Consider the following 13,489-nt stretch of genomic DNA (forward strand, 5'->3'; position numbering starts at 1 on the left):
TCTCTCTCTCTCTCACACACACACACTCACAAATACACACACTTACAAAACACACGCACACACACACACTCCCTCCCTTCCGCTTTTTCTCTCTCCCCATCTCTTCCTCTCCCCCTGCTCTCTCTGTCTCTCTCTCTCACACACACACACACACACCCACACACACACGCTCACAAATACACACACTCACTGAAAGACAGCAACACACTCACACACACCCTCCCTTTTACTCTTTCTCTCTCCCCTCCCCCCCCCCTCTCTCTCTCCTTACTGTGAGACTAATAATTGTTTTTGAACCTGTCGGTGTTTTCTGGCGTGTGTTATTCTGGCCTCGTTTTATCATATGTCTCTCTTTCTTTCTCCCCCCTCTCTCTCTCTTTCTTTCTTTCTCTCTCTCTCTCTCTATTTCCCCCTTTGTGTTTTTTTTAAATTCTGTTGTTGTATTGTGAGTGGTTCTGCACTTTCTCTCTCTCCAATTGTCTCTGATTGTCTGTTCATACGGACTGGTTCATTCATCAGATGAAAAACCATCAAAATAGGCATGTATGTCAGATTTAGATTTTGTACCAAAAGAGGGCCCAAGCATAGTGGGTTTATCCCCTTCAGAGATAAAAAGTTACTGTAATGGAGACTTCAACAAGACCTTAACTGAATATTTCTCCATACTAAAACTACATCCTCAGAGAAGCACAACCACACAAAAATGGTCTTTTAAGAAGGTAAAAAGAAAGAGAAACATTATTACTATCACCACACTTTCCATTAATCTGAATCAACCACAAGGCTGACATAACAACAGAGACAACAATAATACTGACATTCCAAGTCTATACAAGAGTTCTTACCTACAGTGTGCACTGGTTTTCTATAGGGCAACAAACCAAACGTGTAGTTGAAGACCCCTCGACCATGAAACAGTGCAGGAGAAAATCCCAACATATGGGTCAAGAAATTCTGAAACCGTCTCACTCTAGATCCTTGGGGATTCGGCACTTGATCATACAGATCATTTTCTCCAAAAGCATACACTGGAACAATGGATGCACTGTGGAAGACAAGTTTTTTTGTGGGTTTTTTTTTTTTTATAGTAGAGGGTTTTACGGCACTCGCAACTGCATAAGGTCATATGAGCGCCAAGGGGTGGGTGTCAATAGAGAAGTCTTTACAGGGAATCAGACTTAGACTGCTCACCTCTCTAGCTTCAACAGCACAAGGTCTGCTTCGACTATCAAGGCACCCTGGAAATAGCAGGTCACAATTAAAGAGAGTGACAAACATACAAAAGAAGTAGAGGAAAATGGCAAAAGTAAGGATCAGGAAAGAAAAAGCAGCAGTTCCCTGTTGTAGATCAGGCACAGTTATGAGCGTGACATGAGTCAGCCCATTTACAATTCTACTATGCTTGAACGAGAAATGTCCCCCCTTTTGGAAATAGCCTAAAGACACTACAGTCAGTGGCACTGCCCCGCGGGGTGGAGACAAGTTTGAAAGGTAGGAGGAGACCACAGCAGAGAGCTAACCTACAAATTACTAACCTTCTGTAAGGCACAAGATAAAATCGAGGTAAAAGTTTTCCGTCAAAAATAAATTCCTTTAACATTCAAAAGAAAATGGAAAGGAATTAAACAAAAAACATGAAACAAAGAAAGTTTAGAAAGATAAAAGAACACACAACATATTCTCCCTATTCACGGATTTGTTTCAAATTTCAAAGTCAAACAACTAGTTTAATAATAACAAAAATAATAGCCTATATGTATTAGAGCTGAGCCCATTCGACTTTATTATTCGACATTCATGATTTCTGCACTATTCACAGCTATTCGAAGCGTGGCAGAGCCATTCGAATGCCATGTGATTTTTTTAAAAACAGATAATGGATTTTCGTCTGTATTTTTCTGAAATGTAGAAAAATTGGAGCACATATCTAAAATCATTAAGATAAATATATACAGAACTACTCTTTATTTGATGGTTACGAGACAGAGTGATAAGAGGAGCCTTCAAGAATTATAAAACAATCCTTTAAAAAATATCCTTATTATTCAATATTCACTCGCCACACTATGGACAACTCAAGCAAGGGCACATGACTCTTGAATCGCAGCGAATGTTTTTTCCATGAAGTTAGCAGTCGAAATGAGCTCCCCTTACCCTATTCAAAATTCGAAGCGCTATGAACGGTGAAGTGATGTCAACCCGTTGCACTGTCTGCGACAACAACACACGCGAGCTCAGTGACTGGCGGACTATCATAATATAAGAAAAAACTATTCGACAGCGCTTCGAATTGCGGAAGTTAGATCTGGGCTTATCTTATATAAGAAAAAAACCATTCAATGCGCTATGAATAGCAGAAGTTACATCTGGGCTTATCACATAAGAAAATACGATTCGACAGCACTTCAAATTGCGAAAGTAAAATCTGGGCTTATCTCATACAAGAAAAGACAATTTGATGGAGCTGTGAATAGCTAGCGAATGTAGAATAGAGGAACTTAAGTCTGGGTTTATGTTTATCATATACAAGAAAAAAACATTCAACGGACGTACTTAAATGTCATGAATAGTACGTTCACGGTTCGAAGCTTCGATGATTTTTTGTTTCCTCAAAACCTCACTGCACTAATATGTATAGCGCAAACTCCTGCTCAACAGCAAGCTCTAACCGCCTTACAATCTACATCATTATTAGTTTTTCCATATAGGCCTACAGTCGAACCTGCCACGATGGCCACCTGTATAATACGACCACCTGTACAAACGGCCACTTTCCATTTCCCCCCTTGCAATTTTTCTGTATAATTTAATTGTGTAAAACGGTCACCTGTCCAACACGGCTGCCATATTTTATCAACCCATGGTCAAATTTGCATTCTCCAGGCGGCCACTGTGGTCACTCTTTGCCCGACGCTTTGTCATAAATTTTGAATCTGCCCCTCACGCAGTGGACGAGCCATCATAATTCATTCACCTGTCGTTATTGTCAGTCCCTCTAATGAATGTTTACCCAAGTTGAATAATGGGTAGTTCTTACAATAAATTTTCAACTGGCAGTGAGGGAAGCGTGTGATTCGTCATAACCTATAAGCACTGCCTAGAACTCATGCACAAATCGTATGTGAGGTGACTGGAACGGTTTTGTTTACCTAATCTGTAACAAAGTAACAATGGACATTGATGTGAATTTGCGACAGAAGCGTCGCTTGTTCTCCGAGTGGTGGCGACCCGTATGTTTGTTTTACCACTCGGTCTTGATCGTCTTACTTACATGTTTCGTTCATTTTACCCTTGAACAAAATCAACAACAAAAGAAAGCCAAGCAGAAAAAACAAACCAACATAACAACAACACAAAAAACCCTTCTTACACCACCCATCCCCACTTTACAAAAAAAAACCTTCTTACACCACCCATCCCCACTTTACAAAAAAAACCAAAAAAACCCCATTTGGAATTAGCCCTACTGCAGTCTAAAGCCTGGTATTGGCACCAGTTTTGACCTCAGAAGAGAATGATTTGCTTTCTTCCATTTTGATCAGTCCTGCCTAAGACGGCCTTCTGTGTTATACAGCCACTTTTCTCCTTGACAATGGGTGGCCGTTTAACACAGGTTTGACTGTATATCTATACTGGCAAGGCATATATACCTATCTTCAGAGTGCTCCAAAACACTATTACAAGGCTACCTAATTACTGCAGAGCAGTGACCTTTCTCAACGTAACTTTTCCCTGAAGGCATGTATTACACTACATCCACTTACCAGCTACTTTTTATCTATTTATTATTCTTATACTACCACTGATACTTTATAACCCTCTTTAACTTTAAATAGATGACAATGTAAATATTAACGTTAAAACCTTAATTTCGTCTCTTTATTTAAAGGCCTCTGAAATCTTTAAAAATATCAAAATTTTTTGTTAGACCGAGACAAATCTAAATGACGCATGCATCAACATAACTGCCAACATTTAATGTTGCAAAGAAAGAAAATGAAGAATATCCAATACAAAGTTACAAAGTCACGATCAATACCAACAAAATTTCTGTCAGTGATCCTTAACCAATTCACAAAAATGCAAATGAACTAGAAATGATGAATGATAAAAAGTAGGACAAAGCTTTATATTTGGATTGAAAATGAAACTTTTGAAGAGAGAATCAGGGCTGAAAGACATTTAACCCTATGCATACGCCCTGGGGTCATTTTGTACCCCGGGGGTTGTATTCTTCACATTTTAGAATACTTCTAGTACGAAAATCTTTTTGAAACTTTCAGTATATCTCAATAAGTCATTTTGACAGACTGCTATGTAAAGCATACGGATTGGATTAACAAGTAAATTTTCTCTTTGAATGTGATGGCACAGAGTTCCCCACATCGTACGGATACAATAGTAAAACACGACGTGAGGATAGGGTTAAATACGTCACATACCAATGATATGCGTTATGTTAGTGTTTTAGCACCTATAAAATCAGTAGTTTGCTCTGTATGTTTCTCAGGAAGTTGAGATTGTTTCAGAATGCTATCAGGTCTGCTGGGGTAATAATATAACTTGTAAAGTGCAAAAAACTTGCTGTTGAGTGGAATTTGCATAATACAAACGCTATCTATAATTATATTATATTTAAATTAAGTTAAGGCCTTGTACGATTTGACCAATACATCCTCTGTCCTCGTGCCAAAACAGTTAAACACAAACCAAACAAGGGATCAAACTTCAAGGACCTGACCACACAGAATAGAAACAAGTATTTGTCTTTTTATGAGTGTGTTTTTTGTCAGGTTACACATGCATATTTATTTGAAAGAATTATTGTATATTAAATAGGCCAATCTGCATGAAATGTTGATTTAAAACTTATTTCATTGTGAAGAGCGTAGAGCCACCAGGGAGTGGGGGCGATAAGATAAGATACAACTTTATAGTCTAGATCCTGGCACATTGGTTTGGTGTTTCACCATGTGTACACACACACACACACACACACACACACACACAGGACACACACACACGCTTACAATCACATGCATAATACAAATGAGAAGCAATATAAACAATAATAATCTTAAGCTAGATACACACTCAATGTTATTTTGATGCATGCTCTAAGGTCGTAAGTATACTTATACAAGACGGTTAAGATGGAAGCATTTTGATGAATGATGGTAAAAATGACCTTCTATATCTTTCTTTGTTACGGATCAGAAGCCTAGGTCTTTTACTTCTGACTGATGTTTTTATTTGAGGGAACAAGGGATGTTTGTTGTCTAAAAAGATGGAATTATTCTTTTTTAGTGCAAGCTATTATGTACCATTCATCCAAGTAGGGGAATGTAGATGTTGAAATTTTACATGCTTTCCGTATTAGTCGATTTAATCCATATTTAGTCGATAGAAGTGATCTTTGTTATTAATATTAAGAGTAAAAAAAAGGACTGTCATTGTGACAACAGGTTGTTTGTACAGCAGGCCAGCAATGATAAATGAGTACAGGACAAGGTGAATCTTTTAAGTAGAAAAAGCTCCCGAAGACATCGTCTCAAAAAACTGTTTTATTTCTTCATGCTTGTACCTATGAATCTAAAATTCAGATATATGATACAATAGGACGATTGTATGTAATCAACTTTGAAAAAAAAATAATCTTTGTTACATAAGTTACGGCACTTCGGCTTTTGAGTTGTACCCAAATCTGTGTGATTCAACCACCTGAGTGACAGTATGATGGGCATCAAGGCGTTTGGATCGGGTTAATCAACGCCACTCGACGAGCGCCAATGGCTGTTCAGGCTTCTGAGTTATAAACAAAAGCAAATAATTATAGTCTTAAGAGTAATTATAAAGCCATTCCATTTTATTTCAGTTATTTTTGCCAAACCAAATAAAAAATTAAGCCAGTACAAAAATACTTCAAGTTTACTGCTTGAAAACAGAAAGTACATACATGTAATTTAAAATTTAGATTAAATTTTAATGTTTAAAACCACCAAAATAAGTTATAGAGACATTCTTTCATGAATGTTTTGGGCAGACATTTTTATTTCAATGGCATTACCTCATTTTTTTTTCAAGATGAGTCGGTCATGAAATTAACACTGTAAAATTCGCGACACAACTTCTTGCCACCTCATTCTATTCTTGTCCTTTTTTTTAAAACAACACTTTCAAAAACTTACTGCGGAAGAAGGAAGTATCCACATATATTTGACAAGCAAAAAAGAAAACTGCTTAGTAAAAAATAATAAATTATCTTGATTCATTGACTCCTAGTGTGTGAGATTATCATAGAAAGAATCACGCTTTTGAGTTTCTGAAGGTGTTTATATTTTGATTTCTGAATTTTCAGGAGTTCCAAACATATCGGGGTTGTGTCTTCTGGGGTAAAACTGCTTTTGACCTCGTGGAGTTTTTAAAAAAGACCATTCATTTTAACATTCATTTGTACTGGATGTTTCTGTTCAAAGAAATTTTGTGACAATGGGGTCGCCTTTGCTTTGGCCAGGTCTGAATGGTCCAGAAATCGAATATCAAAGGGGCGAAGGAGGTGGATATTATCTTGCTTTCTGAAAAATTTCAAGACTATCCATGAGCACATAGAAGATCATTTTTCAGGAAACTTTTGATTACACTGTGTGAGCTGTCCACTTCCATTTGTGTTTGTCCTTTTTCAAGGTATTTGTGTTCAATAATTTTGTTTTGGCGGGTACAAAGGTCACTGATTGCATTTGACAAGAGAGCGTTGTGATGCTGATAAGTACAGGTATCACTGTATATAATGAACGAGGCATATTTATTGTCAATAGGCTCTCCAGGAACGCACTGACATTAGAAGATAATTCATAGGCAGTCGACGGTCCTTCTCCTTCATGCCAAAAACGTAACACTTCACATCTTTGGTGACCAAATAAAAAATATAGACAGCTAATCTGGTCCTGCTCTGATATAGAGCAGTACATGCTCTCAACGCCCTATTAACAAATCAGTGTCTAACTCACAAACCTCGTCCCATCCACTGGGTTTTGTGAAAGCTTTTTGTTCGATTTCTTCTCCTACTGTGCATACATCACGTTGAACCTTCCGAGATACATGCAATAACAGGTTGCTCTTTTTTAATATCTCTCGGAAAGATGTCTGTGCGATCCAATTTGAATGTTCACATTTTCTGGTACTCCCTATTAAGACCTACAAGGCTTTGACAGTGTGATTCAAGATAGACTTTGCCTGTATTCTGTCTGCAGTAATGAAAAAGAAATTTTGTCAAGTTTGTCATAAAATTATGTTTCACAAAATTGCTTATCCTCTTCTGCTCTCTGGTAATATCAAATATGGAGCTCCCACCTCAAAGTCATGTGAACTCTCTTTGCTACAGCAATTTGAGAAGTGAATGTCCAAAGTGTGAGGGCAGCTGTATCTAACACATTGTTTTGCATACAGGTAGAATGTCACTGGAGATTTGTTCCAAATGGAAGTGTAGAGCTGTAGTGTTTAAGTTGAAGGTTTGTTAAAGAAATAATTTATTTTAGGTGCGAAATGCTTATGAGTTTTCTTTTTGAGTGATAAATTAAGTATCTACCCGTCACTGGTAAACTGATCAAAAATTTAAAAATGTTACATGACTCACACAGCAAGGGGCGCACACTTAAAGTAAAGTAAATCAAGAAACGCAAAAAGTCGCAATTATCTTTACCAATGGGTGCACCGAAAGTAAGATTCAGCACGCCTCACGGCGTCACTTTTCGCCCGATTCTGTTACTTTTAGTTCGCGTGACTCAGCAGCCCGCCGGAGCTCCCCGGCTTGGGGTCACGGGTTTAATGAGCCCTGAAGCGACTTTGCCGCTGTCGGTCAGGAAGTTCGCATTTTTGACTATGTTTAAAACGATATAACTTCTTCCCACATAGCAAACCATTACGCGGATGTACTAAAAGCTCAATGTCTTGAGATTTATTCTGCGTTAGAATGGTTAGTTTCTGTGCCTTAGTTTTTGCTCTAGACAAGTGTTTGTAGAGTACCAAATTTGTCCTATTTTAGTTACAAACTTATGAATAAATGATTGTTAATTTTAAAAAGGCACGACAGATCTCTCCAAAATCTGTGTTAAACTGACTACGAATATCATATCTTTTACCATGAGAAATCTTAAATCTGCGCTAGTAGTAATAGTCAAGTTATAAGAGAAGAAAGATGCACATCTGCATTTTTTAACTAAAGACGATCAGCGTTAGCTCTTATTTTACCATTAAACAAGAGAAAGTCACTCTGCATTTGTTCATGAATCATGCTGTGTCTGTGGCAGCCTGCATACAACTAAAAAGATATAATATAAGCGATTTAAAAAAACACAAAACCGTGTAAATATATGGGTAGAGATAAACTTCTTGTATGGAATAAAAATAATGACAGTTGAAACATTCATTCTTAGTTTTTGTGTAGGAAATATGCGCGGACACAATTATGAATGTAAACAAATCAGTCACATTGTCAGTTATTGCAAATGGTCAGAGAAACGAAAAAAAAGCTGGAAAAGTCTGGTGCTGATTCAGTGTCCCTGGAAAGCTAGAAATTATTCTTATAAGCCAATTACGAGAAGTCATCCCTATTATTCAGTCAACTTACAAAACCTAGACTTAGCGTTTTAAGAAAAGTAAGGAATTTCTGGAGTGTAACAGATACTGTTCGTGTATTAGATCTACGTTGAAGATGTATTCTAGCACTAAAATCGATTTGTACTTTTCATAGAGAAACTTCATGGTAACTTTTATAAACTTTCGAGAAAATATGCGAATATTCACGATTATATTAGACACATAAAGTTGTATTTGGAGGAATTACTTCATAGCGAATTGTGTGCCCGATGGATAAAATTGTAAAATTACAGCCTTCTATTATAAGCGCAGATATCATCTTTTCTGAGTATCTGCACCAATGTTATGTTGTTCATGTTCCAAAAGTTGGACAGATTTTGACGATGCCTTTTTTTTATATTGATTTTTTTTCATTCACACTAGTCAAAAAAAAATTACAATTTAGCATTGCCGACTCCAGCGCGTCTAACGAAATAACCAGACAAGTTACAACGTCCGTTCTTTTTTGAGTCTCAAGAGCAGAAATGCATGCTTTGGATGCACTAAATGAGAATTACCATAAATACAAGGATACACTTTAAATTGTACGTTGAAACGTACCAAAAATTAGGACGGCCCAGACAGAGCGGCGACAGGGAGCTGACCCCCGTGACTCCGACGTGATAAGGCGCCCGGCGGGGAACCCCCCGCGGCAACTAAAACTCCACTGCCGGTGCGCCGTGGCCTTAGTTCACTCTCAATCATAGACTTACCCGTGTTGTAAGGCCATGCGACAAAATCCTTTCCTTGACTTGATCTTCAGTGTGCAGCTTCCAGGATGAGCCTCTAGGGCTTCAACCGCTCCTCCGATCATGATAGCTACAGCATTGCCACACCCTTCTTTAGAGAGAACCCATTCGATGCTTTTCCGAGAAACTTCAACGGCCCCTGAAAGATAAGTGATATCTCATTGAGACAAACTTGCAAGATAAAATTTGTACAGAAGTAAAGCATATATACTTTGTGCCACAGAAGTCTTAGTTGAACTAATTTGAGTGTGGGATTGGAGCAGGGGTTGTATTTAAAGCTGTGAAAAAAAAAACCCTGAATGAGAAAGGTGAAACTTATTTTACAACCCTTTGTGCACAATATAACATAAAACCAGCTTCACAAGGTTGAAAGATACTTGGTACAGGCACTTTCACTGTTCTCTGTATTTTTTATGGACGTTACAACAGCAAAAAGATAGAATCAGTCACATCTGTCATTACAGCCACAGATTATCAATAGCAACATGTGGTATGACGAAAAAGGAAAACTATATTGAACACTCTTTTAAAGGTATAAAATATTACCTGAAAGCAGGAAGTAGTCCCTGAAAACTGGGAACATGAACTGTCCAGATAAGACACACAGGTAGGGTCTGATGCCAGGAAAGACATTACTGAATCCTGTTCCCTCAGTAGCAAAATTGACAAAATGACTTTGGCTCATCACACCATGGGGGTGGCAAGCAAAGATGTAGTTCTTGGAGGGATGGAGCTCTTGTGTCTTGATTAATTCCAAAGGAAAATACTTAGCCGAGTAACGGAACAAAGACCAGCTGTAAAAAAAAAAGAAATACCTAGTAGTGAGGTGGGATGGGGTGACATGAGCAAACATTGGTCAAAATATATTTGAGCCTGAGAGAAAGTGAGGACAAACAGCCACCATAACCCTTGGTTTCCTGTTGGTGTCTCACGTTGCCAACAATTTAGTGTAGTGTCGAGCGTGCTCGACCACTTGTTACTCACAAGCAGCGCCTTGCTTGAGTCGCTCTAAAAGTATCATCAGCTTAGTGCTCGGAGCAGCGCTTTTTGAGTAGCACTACAATCAAAGCTTGAGACTGCATTTGGTGTTCTGAGCAGTGCTACCATTTCCTTACAATAAAAGAGAATGCTTGAGTAGTATATTGAGCTTGGTGTCAAGGGCTCACGAGCAGTAAAACATCAGGTATCAAACAGCACTTTAACATGACAAGGAATATGGACCAGAAAGCAAAGTTTTTAGATATGGTAGTTTAGGATGGCACCTAAACCTTAAAGATTAATCCTCTTCAGACATATTTGTGTAACGACGCCATGGAGTCAGGGGCTCGTCGATGTTGGGGCATATGGAGTTATTGGTATCATCTTAAAGCATAGGCTATTTTTGCCTTGCTTTTGATGAAAAAAATGTCCATTTATCTTCGATACAAGTCAAGATATCAAGATATTGGCGATTGAAGGAGGTGGGGGTTGCCTGGTTTCAGAGGTAACATTAGTGAGAAAATGGCTGCCAAAGTTGAGTTACAGCCTTAGCTTGACAGTCCGTGGAAACTGAGGATTTACATCTTTTACGCTTTTAATCAATGCTTTTCAGTAAAATCCACACAGAAATGTGTTCTTTAATGGGCATGAAAAGTGTTGAGCCAAAAAACAAAAATTCGATAAAAATTCCCAAATCTGCGGAAAAAAGCCAGTTTTGAAGATTTTCACTATTTTGACGAGCGCCTGATTTCACCACACTGCCTCACATTTATTTGTCTTACATTCTGCAAATTCAGAACAATAAACTTTACAGTTGAACAGGATGCTTCAGGCCAAAATTTTCCATCACTTGAAGTGGGCCTGAGATAAGAAACCCGTAGGTCAGCCTGCAGAGAAAGGAACTTTCCCAAGACCATTCCTTTTAAGAGCAAAGTGCAATATTTAGTGACATATCCAGTTTATAAATTTGATAACTGTTTTATAACTCCTAACAAATCTAAATCTATAATTTCAAAGCCACTGCATAGAAAAATACTGACAGGAATAAAAATTGATACAATATGAAACCAATATTAGGTCACAGTATTCATTTCTTTTTTTAAAAAAAAACAAGGATCATGAATCAAGCAAACATATTTAAATAATTTGACCATTGGGCCTATATGATTAACATTATTTACAAAAGGAAAAATATTTGCATGATCTTTTCCTTCAAGCATTGAAAACTTAACTTTGGCTGATGAATATAGATAGAATATAGGGTTTGACTCATCGCTTATCCACTACCATACTATATACTAATATAATCAATATATTTTAATATACTTTTTTGGTTGCATGACTCACTAAAATAAGTATCAATTGTTTTGATCAAAACATTGCATGACTATCATGAACATTTAAAAAAAAAAAGAAATTGCAAGAGTACTAGTTATACTGACCTTCGCACCCAGTTTGACCGTCGACCTCCTTGCTCACTCACTGACTGATCATAATAGTACCACAGCAGGTATGCCAAAGGCACAAAGTAATAAGAAGTGAATAAAAAAAGGTAAATAAAAAAGAACAGCATGCCAAATCCAAAAAAGAGAAAACAAAAAGTATAATGTAAAGCACCAACAGTCTGAAGCCTCCGCTCTGTGGGGATAGACAGAGGAGCAAACTCTACTCCAAGGACTTTCATGGCTCTGGGGATAAAAACAAAGTCTTTTTATAAGGTACTTACTTCACCAAAGTAAAGATAATTTTTATTAGTTATATGACTTGGTCTCCTCGAAACCTAGTAAGGACTACTTTCCTTAGAATTTCTTTTTCACTGTACATCATAAATGCAAATATCATGCATGCAATGCAACATACAGATTTCTATAGACATGTGTTTACGTTGGGCGCGATCTGTTGATTTGTGCGATCCATCGATCGCGCAGCGCATTTGGTTCATCGAGGAAAGACGCGACAATCCATCGATTGTCGCACATTGTTGATCGCGAAGCGCTTCTTGTCTATCTGTTTGGTTGCGCATTCTATAGGTGTTACCCCTGAGTTTTGTTATGTTTTGTTGTCGGCCAATTGCCTGCCACAAAAATTATAGAAAGTGTGGCCAAATACATACTTAGTGATGATGACGCGATTGACTTTGCTCTCATGAACAATCGACTACAGGGTTCTCTTCCAGATTGTGGAGCATTTGCAGTGGCATTTGCCACATCACTGCTGTGTGGAGAAGATCCCACAAAACTCGAGTATGACGAATGTGAAGTTCGACAGCATCTGAGGCGGTGTATCGAAACTCAGAACTTTATGGCATTTCCAAGTCCCCCAAAATTCAGATCAACTACAGGACTCGTTTCTTCTTCTACAGAAGAAATTTACTGTGTTTGCGGTTGCCCAGACGATGGAAACCTGATGTTAGAATGCGAGGAATGCAATCTCTGGTTCCATGCCAAGTGTGTACGACTAAAAACACAGCGACAACGTAAACAAGCTGACTTTGACCAGCGTGCAGTTTTGTTTACAAAAATACTACGCCTGGGTCCCAAGGTCTAAATCCTTCCTTGGTCCTCTAAGCTCTTAATTTATTACTTGATACTAAGGGGGACCGGTTTAATTAAAGTGGCGTTTGTAATTTTTAAACTTTATTTGAACTCAAAATCTTACATGGGAATTGGATGAAAAGCTTAAAAACACAAGGGAAAAAAAACATCGTAGTGACTGTTCCGAACACTCGGAAAAATAAACTTGACCTCTTTTTCTCCAAAACAGTTTCCGTTCAGATATACTTCAATTGTGGTTGGGGCAACGTTCCCGAACTATAGGGCCTATATACTTCATTTGAAAATGCCTTCAAAAGGTACTGCGAGAAAACAATACTGCTCCATTTTGGCAGTAGCCTTGTATTTATACAGTCACCACTAAAGCAAAAATTTTAGGAAGTGGCTATTTGCAACGCCGCGTTGCTATTAGCGCCAGTGCTAAATAAAACGCTGTGTCGCCGTGTGTAAAATATCAAGCTTTATCTGCACCTCGTAATCGGAAGTTCTGATAGTCGAATTGACAGCGCGTCTGCGCTTGAAGTCACATTATTTTTTTGGCGTGGGTTTGATTCCTGTCCCGGACGGGTTTGGTTT

The 13,489-nt window shown here is 38.0% G+C and overlaps 1 protein-coding gene across 1 annotated transcript in view; it reads right to left on the reverse strand.

Moving 5' to 3' along the window:
- Nucleotides 1–13,489, reverse strand: part of LOC101847661 (2-acylglycerol O-acyltransferase 2) — a 24,135-nt gene that overhangs the window by 2,189 nt on the left and 8,457 nt on the right. The window contains exons 2-5 of the mRNA XM_005100171.3: nt 11,804–12,049; nt 9,930–10,177; nt 9,348–9,522; nt 846–1,045 (exon numbers count right to left, since the gene is read on the reverse strand). Of these exons, the coding sequence (XP_005100228.1) occupies nt 846–1,045; nt 9,348–9,522; nt 9,930–10,177; nt 11,804–12,045 (865 nt within the window). The 5' untranslated portion in view covers nt 12,046–12,049. The remainder of the gene's footprint in view (nt 1–845; nt 1,046–9,347; nt 9,523–9,929; nt 10,178–11,803; nt 12,050–13,489) is intronic.

The sequence above is a fragment of the Aplysia californica genome, unplaced genomic scaffold (genome assembly GCF_000002075.1).
Source record: "Aplysia californica isolate F4 #8 unplaced genomic scaffold, AplCal3.0 scaffold00238, whole genome shotgun sequence".
NCBI lineage: Eukaryota > Metazoa > Mollusca > Gastropoda > Aplysiida > Aplysiidae > Aplysia > Aplysia californica.